The sequence below is a fragment of the Capronia epimyces genome (genome assembly GCF_000585565.1).
Source record: "Capronia epimyces CBS 606.96 chromosome Unknown aczIQ-supercont1.2, whole genome shotgun sequence".
Taxonomy (NCBI): Eukaryota; Fungi; Ascomycota; class Eurotiomycetes; order Chaetothyriales; family Herpotrichiellaceae; genus Capronia; species Capronia epimyces.
In genome coordinates, this window is record NW_006912905.1 from 1,507,239 (window position 1) to 1,522,044 (window position 14,806).

At 53.8% G+C, this 14,806-nt stretch overlaps 7 protein-coding genes across 7 annotated transcripts; 2 read left to right on the forward strand and 5 right to left on the reverse strand.

The window, feature by feature from the left end:
- Nucleotides 1-870: 870 nt before the first annotated feature.
- A1O3_02361 (60S ribosomal protein L10-A) lies at nucleotides 871-1,650 on the reverse strand (the record flags this gene model as incomplete). Its single annotated transcript, XM_007732502.1, has 3 exons — nucleotides 871-1,321; nucleotides 1,378-1,553; nucleotides 1,606-1,650. The coding sequence occupies 3 exons, from the start codon at nucleotides 1,648-1,650 to the stop codon at nucleotides 871-873; spliced, it is 672 nt and encodes a 223-aa protein (XP_007730692.1).
- A 439-nt stretch (nucleotides 1,651-2,089) lies between these two features.
- Nucleotides 2,090-2,549, reverse strand: A1O3_02362 (60S ribosomal protein L30; the record flags this gene model as incomplete). The annotated part of the gene is made up of 3 exons (XM_007732503.1): nucleotides 2,090-2,185; nucleotides 2,265-2,419; nucleotides 2,474-2,549. The coding sequence occupies 3 exons, from the start codon at nucleotides 2,547-2,549 to the stop codon at nucleotides 2,090-2,092; spliced, it is 327 nt and encodes a 108-aa protein (XP_007730693.1).
- Nucleotides 2,550-3,279: 730 nt separating this feature from the next.
- Nucleotides 3,280-5,221, forward strand: A1O3_02363 (uncharacterized protein; the record flags this gene model as incomplete). The annotated part of the gene is made up of 2 exons (XM_007732504.1): nucleotides 3,280-3,892; nucleotides 3,945-5,221. The coding sequence occupies 2 exons, from the start codon at nucleotides 3,280-3,282 to the stop codon at nucleotides 5,219-5,221; spliced, it is 1,890 nt and encodes a 629-aa protein (XP_007730694.1).
- Nucleotides 5,222-5,767: 546 nt separating this feature from the next.
- On the forward strand, nucleotides 5,768-6,673 carry A1O3_02364 (uncharacterized protein; the record flags this gene model as incomplete). Its single annotated transcript, XM_007732505.1, has 1 exon — nucleotides 5,768-6,673. One exon carries the CDS (start codon nucleotides 5,768-5,770, stop codon nucleotides 6,671-6,673), a length of 906 nt encoding a protein of 301 aa, XP_007730695.1.
- Nucleotides 6,674-7,408: 735 nt separating this feature from the next.
- On the reverse strand, nucleotides 7,409-11,233 carry A1O3_02365 (uncharacterized protein; the record flags this gene model as incomplete). The annotated part of the gene is made up of 1 exon (XM_007732506.1): nucleotides 7,409-11,233. One exon carries the CDS (start codon nucleotides 11,231-11,233, stop codon nucleotides 7,409-7,411), a length of 3,825 nt encoding a protein of 1,274 aa, XP_007730696.1.
- Nucleotides 11,234-11,877: 644 nt separating this feature from the next.
- On the reverse strand, nucleotides 11,878-12,450 carry A1O3_02366 (mitochondrial import inner membrane translocase subunit tim-17; the record flags this gene model as incomplete). Its single annotated transcript, XM_007732507.1, has 3 exons — nucleotides 11,878-11,928; nucleotides 11,977-12,320; nucleotides 12,372-12,450. 3 exons carry the CDS (start codon nucleotides 12,448-12,450, stop codon nucleotides 11,878-11,880), a joined length of 474 nt encoding a protein of 157 aa, XP_007730697.1.
- A 616-nt stretch (nucleotides 12,451-13,066) lies between these two features.
- Nucleotides 13,067-14,413, reverse strand: A1O3_02367 (uncharacterized protein; the record flags this gene model as incomplete). Its single annotated transcript, XM_007732508.1, has 1 exon — nucleotides 13,067-14,413. The coding sequence occupies one exon, from the start codon at nucleotides 14,411-14,413 to the stop codon at nucleotides 13,067-13,069; it is 1,347 nt and encodes a 448-aa protein (XP_007730698.1).
- Between the last annotated feature and the right edge of the window lie 393 nt (nucleotides 14,414-14,806).

Here is a 14,806-nt window from a genome sequence, read left to right on the forward strand (position 1 = left end):
AGGTTGAGTGACTAGGTGGTATATGCGCCCGGCTTGATTGAATTAGGTAGTGACAGGTCAAGGCACACTTGATAGAGGCGGCGGGCTGAATTGGCTGAGGTGATTCTTTGAAGGGGGGTTGCGACTGGGGGTTACGGGGGCCGCAGATGGCCGGACTGATTGCATCAAAGGAATGGGAAATGCTGCATGACGAAGATCCAAGCTTGGACTTTCTTTACATGGCTAAGGCCAGGTTTCTGCTGGGCGGCTGAAACTTCCATTCCGGCCGCTTTGTGCTGCCTCAGGAGCCCAAGTGGTCTCCTATCTATCAGTTTGCGTGTCATCTTCCTTAAACCGGCAACGGATACAGCGCCGGCCAGTTGACTTTCTTCAGATCTAGTGTTGTAACAGGAGTCCCCTTTTTTCCGCGTACTCCTTGACCGGGGTTGTGACTGTGCTTGTTACCATACCTGCACCCTGTACGCTTTATAATCACAAAAAGTCAGGTAGAGTCGCAGTCCAACTGATGGCGGCCGCATATTTCCCCATAGACGCTGCGAACTAGTATTGCGGCATAATCGAGTTTTGAGTCATCATAGGAAGGGTGTTAGTAGCCTTGTTCACGTTTTCGCCACTCATCTTCTACTGTGAGGGATCTCCTGGATCTTCGGAGAATAATCACATGGGGCATGCGCGATAGTTCATTGTGTGCAGCGATCTAGAGAATGAAAACCTCCAGGTGTGGTGCAAGCCGTATTTCTCATTCGACAGGGAGGCCAGTTCAAGGCACATGTTAGAAGTGCCTACTCAACGACCGACCTCTCCTCTTTGCACGCTATCTAATTCTTCATGACCCGGAAACACACATTGCCGCTTGCCCGAACAAGACATCTATGCTCCCACCTCGACCTGGTAGGCCTGGGGGAAGCGACGGACGTTGTCGGCGATTTTGCCCCGGTTCCTCAAGAACTGAACGTATGCCCCGTCGATCAAGACTCGGCCCTCTTGCTTCAGTTTGACGTACTCGTCGCGTCTCAACGGCGTGAAACCCCAGTTCTTGCTGACGATGATCTTTTGGCGACCAGGGAACTTGTACATGGATCGTCGAAGGGCTTCGATGGCAGTGGCTCGGTGAGTGTCTCGGGTTCGAACGGACATGAGAATTTGGCCAATGTTGACACGAGCGACTGAGCCGTTGGGCTTACCCCAAGCACCTCGCATTCCGGTCTGAAGTCTATCGGCACCGGCACAGGACAACATCTTGTTGATTCGGACGACATGGAACGGGTGGGCTCGGACGCGAAGATGGAAACCTTCTTTTCCAGCGATCTTGACGAGATATCTGTGATTGTGTTAATATTTTGGATCTGCACAATCGAGGATATTTTATCAACATACTTGTTGGCACAGATACGGGCGGCTTCGAGGGCTTCGGAGCTCAGTTGTTCGTACTCGTTGGACACCATGTGGACGCAAAGAGGGAATTCGTCGACATTGGCACGCTTTCGTCCAAGATCGAAGATACGGATCTTAGGGTCTGGTACACCACGGTTGAAGCGGGACTTTGGGTACGGCTGCAAACAATTAGCCACGATCCTGTTTTTGGCATGCGCGATGGTTCCTGACCTTGTTCTTGCAGTATCTGTAGCATCTCGCAGGTCTTCTGGCCATTTCGACGGTATTTTATTGTGAATGCACTTCTTGCGAACGTTGCGGAAAGGAGAGAGAGATGGAAGAGTCGACGGCGAACTTGTATGCCTTGGCCGGCATTTGATTTCAAAGCGAAACGCCAAGACCCCGTCTGACCAGAAGCCCTAACTCGAGATTTCACGTGACCTAGACAAACTCCGATACTACTAGGTGACCGTATGCTTACAGAACTACGAGATAGACAGAACGAGTGTGTGCCAGGCGCAATTGCTTGATTTCTCTGGATATTTTAAAGGCACAGAGATATTTAGTCTTGCGCTCCACGCTTGCAATGTCCTTGCAGAATCGCCGTGGGACCGCAACTGGGCTGCAGCTGATCCTCCCGCCCTTTGAAGTGCATGATCCGGGTATCAAATGGAGCACAGTCATTTCCTTGTGCATCTAGCATTATTTCTGTGGCCTATGATGCGGCGCCCAGGATATCGGAGTCACCAGCATCAAGAACGGCCATCGTGGAGCATCGGTAGAGCTTTCCACAGGCAGTGCCCAATTCAATCTGGATTCATGTGCGTTGTTAGCCGTTGTCCCTCCGAAGCAAGAGCTTCTTCTCAGGGTCTCTTTCAAGTATCACTCACGTTGTTTCCGGCGAAGTGGTGGACGTTAGTCTTAGACAACATCGAGTAGTATTCCAGTTCGCTCTTGCGCAGAGGGGGAGTGTTGCCGGCAATGATGACCAGCTTGGCCTTTCCAGATCGGAGGGTTTTGAGGGTCGACTTGTAACCGAGAGTGACTGGTCGTATTTGTTAGATACTGTTGGTGACATTGTAATTGAGGAGAAACCAACCTTTGCCGGATTTCATCACAAGCGCAAGGCGCGAGTTGATGCTGTCCGTAGTCTTTCTCGCTTTCTTTGGTGCCATCGTTGCGCTCTACTGTTGCTGTAGTAGAATTTGTGTGGGAAGTTGCGCTCCGGCGGGTTTACTGACAGTTTGGTCGTGGTGAAGAGACGATGATTGACCTCGAACCCAAGACACGAAATTCTCGGGGCAGCCACTGCAGTGGGTGAAAATCTTGGCAGTCGACACAAGCGCTGCAGTCAGAGTCACGTGATCGTGGCTGCCTGGAGCGGCCGGGCTGCATTAGGGGCCTCCTGAGCCTCCTAAGCCCTGGCTGACATGCCCAGGGGGGGCTCGGGCCCTGTTTTGTTTTATTTATGGCTGGATTTCGTGGTTGCTTGCAGCCATACGAGCAAGTGCCAACCACGCCCTCACCACCCTACCAAATGCTTCTGCACACCTCCGCCATGTCCGTCCCGGAGATTCCAAGTGGCATGTGCGTGTTTGGCATTTGATGTTGTTACACACATATTGAATATTGAGATCGCAAACTGTATCAACAACCTGGAGTCCCTCCTCCTCCGAACTGCGGCGATTGATCAATCAAGCGTCAACTTCCACAGCGAGGCCCACGCTCGCTTAACATCCACCCAATCTTCAACCAACAGCCTGCATGCAACGGAGACGATTTGTGTTACAGCTGAGCATTGTCATCAGCTCATTTTTCCAGTAGTGCAGGCTCGCCCACGTTATCAGCACAGCCCTCAACACGCCTCTTTGACACCTGTCTGATTCCCACGAACCGCGAACGGATATGGCGACCCCGAACTCGAAGAAACCGCTCGCTGACCGCTCGAATTCTTCACCATCGATGCGAACCCCCTCCGGAAACGGTCCTAGTAGGTCTCCGGCGGCCAGCTCTGTGCCGGCAACCTCAGGTCAAGGCCTTGCCCGTACTCCTTCCATCCGACAGACCCGGCCTTTGCGGAAAGCGCCCAACCGCATGAGCAGTTCTGTTCCTTCTGCCACTGACACCGACGCCGAAGACGAGGAGGTCAAATCTGCAAATGCGCAGTTGATTGCAGACTTGAAAGAGCAGGTCCAACGTGCTGAACAAGCGTCCGAACAATATAGAAAGCAACTGGAGATCATGCAACGACGGTTGGATGAAACTGCGGCGGAGCAGACCAGCGCTGAAGAACGTGACTACCAGAGACAAACAGAATTGGACCGCCTAAGGGCGGAGATCAAGGATCTCACCAGACAGCGCCGAGAGCTCGAGTTGACATACAATGAGGACAAACAAGTGTTCCTAGAAGAGCGCGAAAGACAGGCGGTCAAGGAGGCAGATCTCCAAGGTGTGATCGGCCGGCTCAATGAAGCACTGCGGGCTCGGGGCGCGGAAAGGGTCAGCGCTAGTCGGTCCGGTATGTTGACCATGGTCGAATCTTTGCGTATCGTGAATTGACAATTTAGCAGCAAGCAACGGCGATTCACAGTTTCAAGACGGAGGTGTTTACAGCGATACCAGCAAGCGGGACGATCCGGCTTCAGACTTGGTTCAGACACTGCGACAAAAGGAGTCTGATCTGGAGGCTCTCAGATTTGACCTCGCCGAAGCCCAATTAAAGCTCGCTGAACAAGAACATATGGGGGACGGCCGTCTCCAGTCACTAGAGAAAGCACTCATGGAGCTGAAAATGCAAAATGCAAGGCTAGTGGAGGAGAATGAGAGTTTTCAAATGCTTCTGAGCGAGAAGACTTTAAAGGGCGACTTCATCCACCATCATCACCGGGAAGAAGATGTCAGTGGAATGAGTACCCTTGCCGAAGAGCTCGAGTCAACCGAGGAGGACACAACGGAAGGCCAGAGTGAAGCCTACAAGAAGGTCGAGGCGGAGCTTAAGTCGGCGAAGGAGGAGAATAAGGCTCTTACATTGTACGTCGACAAGATCATCGGGCGTCTCCTTCAGCATGAAGGCTTCGAGCATATCATCCACGACAAAGACGAGCCTCCGCCACTTCCGGCCAAGATAACGTCAACCGAGAAAGCCCTCCCTTCTGTGCCAGATCAGCAGGCGCCTGGCCCGCATGCTGCACACACCGCAGCCGGAGTCGCTACCAATCTGCTGCAGAGAGCCAAATCTGTTGTGTCACGGCCGGGGCCACGGGCGCGTCCCATGTCTTACGCGCAGCCGCCCGCAACGCCGTCGGCAAACGAAAATCCGGAGACGGCGCCCAGCATCCCACTGAATCGGGGACATCACCGGGCTCGATCTGATCAGGCCCAGGCGGACATGGCAGCTGCCGCACTTGTTCAACAAATGAACCGCGCGTCTCCCATGCGGACTGCGTCTGGAGGACCATTGAGTCCAGGCATTCGACCTCTGAGTCCGCAATTGGCACAACAGAGGCGGGGTTCATACTTTGGAGCGCCAACTACAACTCCTCGCGCACCGTCGGGCTCGGGTCCCTCTGGGGCCAGCCCGGCCCACAGTTTTACCAGCGAGACTAGCGAAGAAGTCAAATCCAATACGGATGGAAGTTCCACAGCCGCAATGGCGGGCGGACACAGTCAAGGCCTGGGTCAAGGCCAAGGCAACCTTCCTGGAGCTGTGATGAAGCAGAACCAGTTAAGGCCACTTCGGCTGGTACAGGAGCAAAGCCAGATGGACGAGGAAATGCAGAAACGGGCCAATAGGGGAAGTTGGATAGGATGGCTCCGAGGCAGTTCGATCGAGGCCCAGCAGGAATAAATTGAAGGGCCGGCAGGAAGACTATGATTATGCGAACATACAGTGCATAGAAGTAAAGGGGGAGTCAATGTGTCTCATGTCTCATGTCTCACTCCCTGTCATGAAGCATTTATTTCTCCCCCAGCAGCTCTGTTCGGGCCCTTCCCTTCTTGCCAGGAGGACACCTCGATCGACAGTCGCTGGCAGTACTGAGAAGTCGACACTGATGCTCAGCCTGGGTCTTAGTCAGCCACCAGCCAGGATGGCGGGATGCCGGATTCGGACTTAGATGCAGCGATCTCGGGACTCCACCGTAGAAGCGAGTCAGAGTCACAGTCACAGTCACGACATGGACGAGGCAAATAACAAAAACACATTCCATCTTTGCCTTGCCTCGCCTCGTCTCGCCTTGCCTCTGGTCTCTTGAATACCCTATCAAGACACGGCCTATCTTTTCTTTCTCCCCCTCTAGACGACGGACCAAGTTGCTTTCCGCCCGCTTCCACATTCGTTATTTGCAAGACAAGAAGAAGCTACGCCACGGCATCGACGTTCACAAGCAGAAGAATGCCGGCTCAACCCCGAATCCATCTGGTGCGCCACGCCCAAGGCTTCCACAACCTGGGCACGGAATTCCACAGCCTCCGCGATCCACGCCTGACGCCGCTGGGCGAGTCGCAATGCGCGACGCTGCAGGCGACGCACTTCCCGCGTGAACGACAACAAAACATCTCGCTGGTGACGGCGTCGCCGCTCACGCGGACCATCCACACGGCACACCTGACGTTCTCGCCGGCGCTGGCCAACGGCAAATGCCAGCCGGCGGCGATCCTGGCGATCCCGGACGCCCAAGAGACCAGCGACTACGCGTGCGACGTGGGCAGCGAGCCGGCGGTGCTGCACGCCCTCTGCGACGAGCAGGGCTGGAAGGTCGACCTGTCGCTGGTCAAGGACGACTGGACCGTCAAGACCCTCGACAGCCGCTACTCGCCCGCCAGCAGCGCCATCATGGCCCGCGCCCGCGCCGTCCGCCTGCTGCTGAGGCAGAAGGCCCGCGACCTGCTCGCCGCCGGCGACCCGGCCGTCGAGATCGTGCTCGTCTCCCACGGCAGCTTTCTGCATTTTCTGACCAACGACTGGGAGGACGCCGACAAATTGACCGGCACCGCCTGGGAGAACTGCGAACACCGCACCTATGAGTTCGAGGACGGGCTCGTGACCGACGCTGACGCTGACGTTGATCCGGACGCCTATTTCGTCGAAACCCGCGACTCTCGTGCCCGCCGCGGCAAACTGCACCCCATGGCACCTCGCGACCAGCAGAACCGTCTGTTCCATAAGGTCATGCAGGCCTGGAAGGACCAGGGTCTAGTGGACCCGGCCCATCTCGACCTCCCGCTGGAACCGGACGACGCCGTCGCCACCGATGTCTCCATCGATCGAGCCTCGGACAATGTCCGAGTCATGGCTTGACTTAAAGTCTACAACCAGCCACCAACAACACTGACCACAAACTACAAACAACACAAACAACACAAACCACAACCCCGAAGAAGTGATGGCGGCATTGGTTGCACACTAGGTAGGCACACTAGGCACCAGCAGTCACCTTCTAATCCCAAAGATCGGATACGGCTCCGCGATATACAACACATACATAGCATAGGGACAGATCATGCATGAAACCAGAAACAGAATAGAAATGGAATGGAACCCAGCTAGCATTAGACCAATTAGATGGCGATAGAGATAGAGCGAGAGAGAGAGAGATAGAGAGAGAGGCAAAGCTTCAGATACGACCAGATTTGGGAGTTCGGCACGGCCAGGCTTAGGGCTTCTGAAAATCATACCTAACTACAGGATCTTAGTACCTTAGTAAATATGGATACCAACGCCTGGCACCGTGGCTATTTCAAAAAGAAGAAACAGAACAGTCTTGAAGGTCGGCTTCAGGGCCGCATATGCAGTCCCGTATCTTTTCTCGTGGCTCTGCAATTCCATATCTAGTTGAGCAAGTCTGGGCTCATTCCATGCTGCTCCGCACATGTCCCAGATGTACCTGTACCTGATCGAGCCAAGTCGTGCGCGACGCCCACCAACTTGAACGGCGCTGTTGCTTTGCTGTCATGTCACTATTGCTATTGTGGCGCCAGACTCGGGGCATTTTCCGTCAAATACAGAACGCCACTGACAAGGCAGAAGACCATCCTACAACGTGCCAAACCCGACACAGTTCTCAATCGCCTTGGCCAACTTCTCCTCGAGGACGTGGCGGCTGGAATACTGGGGCAACAGCAACCGTCCGTAACAGGTGCTACTACTAGGCAGCCGAGAATCGTCGTCGCCGTTCTTCTGCACGATGAACTGGATGCTGCTCAGGCCATTGACAGGCACGCGGTCGCTGGCGGTGACGAATTCGAGCAGCTGCTTGTGCTGCTCGGGGCTGAAGCTGCGCACCACGTGCCAGAAGTCCACAATGGTCGGCGACTCCCGGTCGTAGTCATCGTACGTGGCCGTCCGCTCGAGCTCGTCGATGTTGATCTGCGGGTATCCTTCAACCACCAACTTGAGGGCCTCGGGCGTGAAAACGGACAACGCCGTGCGATCGAGACAGGTGTAGAAGCCCTTGGCAAAGGCCTCGTACTGAGGCTCGATCGACTTGTGCGTCAGCCAAAGCACGTAGTCTTTGACGTATTGCTCGCGGTTCGCGTTGGTGACGAGCGCAGCCTCCTCGAGCAGGTCACTATCGATGCTCAAGGGTGTTGAGATGCCTTTGATATCCACCGACGGCGTTCGGCTGAGCGCCGGCACTATGGTAGGTTTTAAGTCTGGCGAGCAAGGTTGGGCCGGCGGAGTTAGTGACGGTTCGATAGGGAGCTCGAACGATGTTGATTTTGTTTTGCCGCTGCTTTTCTTGCTACTGCCCGCCCTCGCCGGTGGCCAGGGATCGTCGCGGCCGAACTTCTGCATGTCGACGGTGACGGCGCTTCCACAGAGGTCGTAGCTGAATTCGTAAGTGCGTGCAATCACGTCGCCAACGTCTCCATCATCCCACTCTAGCAGAGCTCTCAGACCTCTAGTCAGATCGGGCCAACCGTCAGATATGTGGTCGAGGGTTTTCACTTTGAGCCCCAAGAGCTTGCGGTAGAAGGCGAGCGGGAAGGTGACAGGTACAGTGATGCCATTGTAGACAGCAATGGACATCAATATACCCATAGCTTCGAATCTGTAGAGTGGCTCGAAGGATCCTGGTTGAAACCAGGTCATTCTTGTCGAGCTATCCACCACGAACATGCCATAGTCGGGTCTGAAGGCCTCCGCGAACACGACTCGGAAGAACTCTTGCTGCACTCCACCGTGATCGAGGCCCTCCTCACCTTCATCTTTGCCGAGCCTGACACGCAGAGGACGCATCAATTCTCGTCGTTGCCGTCGCCATATCTGGTTGATGGCATCATTCAGAATATCGTCTCTTCGGATGGTCAGCACAAAGTACTTTGCCATATGAGGTCGGAGGCTGGCGAGTACTTCTCTCGCCCCGTAGACTGGGATCGCAGGAGCCCACATGTAATGCCTCGTGTCGTTATACACAATCGTAGCGTTCTCGTGGGACTTGCGCATTATCTCAATGTTGATTGCCCGAAAGTATCGGACCAGCGTAGGGGGTTCGAAGAGGAACGAGAACGAGAGTAGGTGCATCTGCCTTGTGTCCGCACGAAACGATAACCATTCAACAGGCATGGTCATCTCGTCGAACGTGTCGGCAATGAAAGGCATGTAGAAGGAGGCCAGTTCCAGGTTGAGATCCTTCCTTGCACGATAAAGACCAGCCAACAGCTCCAGCGCGCCGCCAACAGCACCTGCCCGCTGGATCACTGGGTGACGATCCCAATTCTTGAGCATCACCGTTCTGGCGAGCTCGATCACAGCCGTTCCTATCCAGCTTGCCCTCTCGTCGAAGCGGACCCATCCATTTAGATTTCTGCGGTCGAATCGGCTTATCAGCAACTCGACAATGCTTTTCTTCCTTTTCGTCTTGTCTGAGCCTGAGTGTCTCGTAGTCGCGGCCCACTTGGCCACTATGAGACGGTGGCTAATGACGTCCATTGTGGCAGCGAGGACGCGCAGAACAGACCAGTCTTCACAGACGTCAATGGCCTCGATTATCAGGCCCATGAGATGGAAGGCATGATCTCGGACCACTTCTTGAGGGATTTTGGGCCAACGGGAGTGGGCAAGACCACTGTTGCGCAACGCCGTAAACCCAGCAAATGCTGCTTTCCCGCTAAAGGTCTGAGAACTACGACTTTCAAAAACCAAAGAAGCGATCGACACCAGAGCGACTAGACACACTTCTGCGGCTTGATCATCGCTCAACGGCACAAGTCGCTTCTCATTCCCTTGCCGCTCCCCAGGCATGACCGACTCATCCTGGACATGATCATGCATACCGTCAGTACCGGGAAGCTCGCGCCCGTCTGCTGATGTTTGTTCTGCACTTCCACTTGTCGAACGACTCTTCTTCCGTTTCTGTCGACGTTGTAACCATGCTGGTAGGCGGTATGAGTGCTGGAGAGCAGTAAATATGCTGTCGAGAACAAGCTCGCGCTGCTTGAAATTATCAATGAAGGCTATGCTGAAAACGAGCGCGCTCATATCAATCTGGGTATCGGTTCTAATCCTTGGCCAGGGGCCCGAAGGAGAATCGAGCGCAAGATCACGTTGCTTCGTCAGCTGCGAATGAACTGTTGCGGGAGCGTGGGTAGGCCTGGAAACTCTGATTCCGGGCAAATTTGATGTTGTCGACGCATCGAAGCTGTCTTGAAGATCCTTGATTGTCTGAACGAGTCGTTCAGGATCGCTAAAGCAATATGCGAAACTCTGCTTCAGAAACGGAAGAAACTTGTTGTGGTAGACCTCAGGGTCGCTGTTTGGGTTGGCCGATCGGAGCCATGGAACACTGGTCCAGGTGAGGGTTCGGAGGGTGTATGTTTGGCCATCACAATCATTCCTGGTTGATTTGATTTCCTGACCATCCGTATCTTGGCCAGACATACCAGGTGCATCTTCTGTGGGACTCGAAGCGTCTGAGTGAGCGGCACCAGGTTCATGCTGTTGATGCTGCGATGGATGCTCTGTGGATTCTGTAGGCTTGATAGGTTCAGCGCCGTCTTTGCCTGGCAACCAACTTAGAAGGCGCAACGGAAGCAGATCGAATAAAGTCTGTGTGAACGAGGCAATATCTTTTGGCTTGGCCTCGGCTGAGGGCTGTACGAGGAGGTCCCCATTGGCATGAATGTCTGTCTCTTGTTCAAGCGATATTCCGCTAGATCGGTTGCACGGGATGGAGTTTAGTACGTCGGTAACTTCTTCGGTGATTTCCTCGTCGTTCTTCGAGATATCAAGCGTTCGTAGACGTCGACCAGCCTGGACGACGCCGTCTTGACAAGGCCTTTGCGGCGGATGCTCGAGAACTGCGGCACCCTTCGGAGGTTCCTTGATGCGCTGTGCCGGGGAGGGCCCCTTCAATACAGAGCCATTCTCCCGACGTTGATGTGTCGATTTCTCGAGGCTGTTTCTCCTCCTCTTGGTGACGTCGGGATCCTCATACCAGGGGACGACCGGCGGGTTCTGGCAAAGCCCGGCAATTGAGTCCTTGCCACCTCGTGTGTATTCTTCAACCAGCTGACAAGCCAGTGTTCTAGCGCTGAGTTCCGTGTATCTCCTCAACGGTCCAGTACTATTTCTCTTTCTGTAACTCAGGCATGTCGGCGTCGTGCAGTTGATATTCATGCAGCCGTACTGGATTTGATTTGTGTAACGACGGATCAGAAGGCGAAGGCGGCGGTCGCGCTGCGCATGGATGTTGGCGTAGACTAGTTTGGGATCTGAGATCGGGATGATATCAGACAGGACTTGCTCGGGCACATCGAACCCTAGGTCGGACGCCTTGACTCGAGCCGGTCTGTCGGGGCCCTCGTGGGCGGAGTCGTCCAGACTGCCGGTCCTCGAAGGATGTTTTGCATAATGCATAGCCAACAGCGGAACTGACGCCGAAACAAACAGACAATTAAATGGCCAGAATATTGCCAAAGGATGATGGCAACGGTAGGAGGAGCAACTGGCTGCGAAGGGACTGCGGAGATGGGAGATGCCAGAGGATACCTAGGCTTCAGCCTTGTGACTCCACCTTCATTGGACAGGGCTCAGGCTTCTAAGGCTGCTGTGGCAAGCAATCCTTGACCAGTCCTGAGCGGCACAGTCGACAGCGTCTACGTTCTTCACACAAGCTATATATATATATATATATATTCAGGCAAAGAGGATTGTGTACTTTTTCATCATACACTATATTACAGCGTTGGGGTGATGGAAGGGTCACTCACTTCAACGTTCGACATACTGCCACCCTTCGAGCGGTCATGCCGGCTATCAAAATGTGGAGTGCTAGCTTCAACAACGAAAAATACCTGTCTCGCAGCTCAGCAAGTCTTCCCAGACGAAGCATCCACCTGTCCTTTATGCCCATACGCCCGCTATGCACATGAGGTCTTCAATCGTCTGCAGAACAAGCCAAAATCTCAGGGGAGTAGAGTATCGAGGAAGTAGAAACCATTCCGCAATCGCAACTCCAAGAATACTCCTTAAATGAAATGTGGAGTGGTGGTCATTTCCAGTCACGCAGCCATACGGCCAGAATCTGGGGGTGCTGTTCCGGGGGGAGGGAGCTGGAGGATGTTAGCCTTCGACCTCGCCCGTGGCTGGCGCGTACTCACATCAAGTCTTGTGTTTTCGGCCATCAATCGTTGGATACCGATACCGACACCTTCAATCACAGCTAGGAAGATTGCACACATGATGGCACCGTTTCTCGCCGCCTTGTAGCCTCCTCGCACCGCCAGTGCGCCACCTGTGAAGAATCCGGCAATAATAGAATTGTATGGATCTTCCTTCTTCCTGATCCCCTTGACTGCGCAGTCAAATGTGCTGAACATGCCGCCCCATACGCCGAAGTTTCCTCCCGTCACAGGTGCTCGAGCTTTGATGGCTGTTAACATGCCTATCCTTCGTTCACCGTAGGGCGAGTTTCTGAATCCCTTGATACCGTGCCACACTGTGCCTATAGTCATGTCAGAGGCGGTTTAAAAGTGTAATCATCACCCTGTCTCACCTCCCAGGGCGCCCATGCAGAAGGCGCCGCCAAAGTCGGAGAGGGCAACCCAAGGGCAAGGATCTCGAGAGTGATCCATTATGATAAGATATATTCGAAAGAGAATCGATGAACGAGTCTATTTTTAGGACAAGGTGGAAGTCGTAGGGACGGAGACCATGAAATGGAGAAAGCGTCCAAGGCAGAGATCTAAACTGGGATGGTTGTTGCGACTTCGAAATCGAGGCCCACGGACGAGGCAGGGTGTGGGAACCGCTGAGGACGGCAGTAGGTATGTCTTCAAAGCCGCTGACAGCTCCAAATGAGCAGTAAGGCTAGATCAGACAGATGACAAAGTGAAGACTGGCAACGCAGGGAGGAAATGGTCGAGTCCGCAGTTGAGTTAAATCGTGAGAATGTTCCCAAGGTCGAGCATCCGGGCACTTGGAAATTTCGCCGCAGGCCCACGTGACCTCAAGTCAGATGACCGTCCCTAGGTACCGATCACCATAAGGTACCTAGTAGATACAGAAGCAATTGCTGTAAATTTCTGCGTCGTTGTTTCAATTTAACAGGATAAGTGTGCTTCCAAAATGTGCATGTGGTGTTTTCATGGATGTCATCATTCATAATCTCGTACTCGTCTATATATGCATCTTCCAGATGTTATTCCAAAATATGCTCATAAGGAGACTCCCAGCGTCTCAGTTTCAACATCACCGCCTGGACGAGGCCTCAGCATCCTTGCTAGTGAAGAACTTCCTCAATGGGCTTGGCTTCTTGACTTTCACCAACGCTTTTTCACGTTTCTGCGACTTGCTGCTTTTGCGTGATTTTGACCTGTTGCTCCCGACCAGAGTCCGGTCGGGATCGGTATCGTCGAATACGTCGTGCTTCGTTCTGCTCTCCCCTCGTCTCTTTTCTCTGACTTTACCTTCCCTTCTCTCCCTTGGAAGTGGCAAATGGCCCATGCTCGCAGCTGCCATAGGAGTAATGAACTCGCCTTCAACGCTTGTGGCTACACTGGCGGTTTCGGTGTCTGCTATGCCACGCCTCCAGTGCTCGATACGGTCAAGTTCGCGCACATCCAGCATCTCGTCCACTGGTTCCTCATCCTTGTCACCGATTCGGGCTTTGATCCTTTTGATTATCTTGTAGCCACCGAACATTACCACGGTGAGGCCAACGCCTACGCCAACAGCAATGAGAAACTCTGGTGCTGCGAGCATCGCAAACACTGTTGGTGCACCAGTCTTGAAGGCTGCAAGAGCAGCGGGCGCCATTTTGCTTGCCAAGTTGCTGATCTCGGCCAGTGTGAGGGCAACTGCTGCCATAGCGTCTGGGTTCTTCTGCAGATGTGCGATGATTGCTCTGACACTGTGCTGTGCACAGTTCGCCTCTTCCATGAGGAGCTTGCATTTTGTAACAAGGCTAGACATTTCTTGCTTCTGGAGCGTGTGTTCCACTTGGGGATCCAACATAAGTGACTCGGCATGAAACTCTCCATACGCAAGATCCATGTCAATGTGTGCATCCATATCAGAAGTCGAGTGAGACCGCATGGGTGCAGGACGATGTGACCGATAGGGGTCCAGAGGGAGGTCCGTAGCCCGGCGGACGAGGGCGCCGCTTTCGTGAAAGTTGGTTGGGGACGTGGGCGCAGAGCGGTGGCGGCCATATAGTTCCTCGTTGAATTGTGCTAGGTTCGGACGGTCAGCGCTGGCGACTTTTGTCCGTGTAGCAGATCCCTGGGCGAGGCTCTTTCTTCCCTGGGATTCGGATGAATAATGATGCTCTTGAGCACGGTCATATTCTTTCCTGTGACTGTGGTGCCGCCGGGAACGTCGAGAAGCGTCCGACCGTGCGTCTTCGGCAATCGTCACTGCCTTCATGGCCTTCCGCAGTTCTCTCTCTTCGTTGGCTCTCCGCTCTGCCACAATCTCTGCCTTTCGCTCCAGGTATGCCATCTTTGCCTCCTTGAAGACATTTTTCAATTGTTTACTTGTACTGACAATCTTGTTGGATCTGTCCACAATTGCGATGGTCTGCGTAATGGCCGCCATCGTTCTTCAACGACTAGGGAGGTATAGCCTGGGATCTCAGTTTGCACGGTTATAAGAGGGCCAATAGTTGAAGGGCAATATCGTAACAAGGTGGTGTCGGTATAACTGCAAATTCGGGGTCAAGGATACTATCAACGGGAAGGAAGACTTATGCCGACTCTTTGGCTGGCATGGATCACAAAAATAGCATGGCTGGAGGAGGAGTCGGTCAACAAAGACCTACGACTTCCCGACAAAGAATGTCACAGAGGAGATTCACCGAGTCTTTTTGTTCCTGTCTGAAAGGACTCGACAGAAGAGGGCGGCAAATCCTGAGGCATTGTCGCCAATCAATGGAGGATTGTCGCAGGATGAGTTGCGTGGCCCTGCTTCACTGCCCGACGAGCTGGCCAT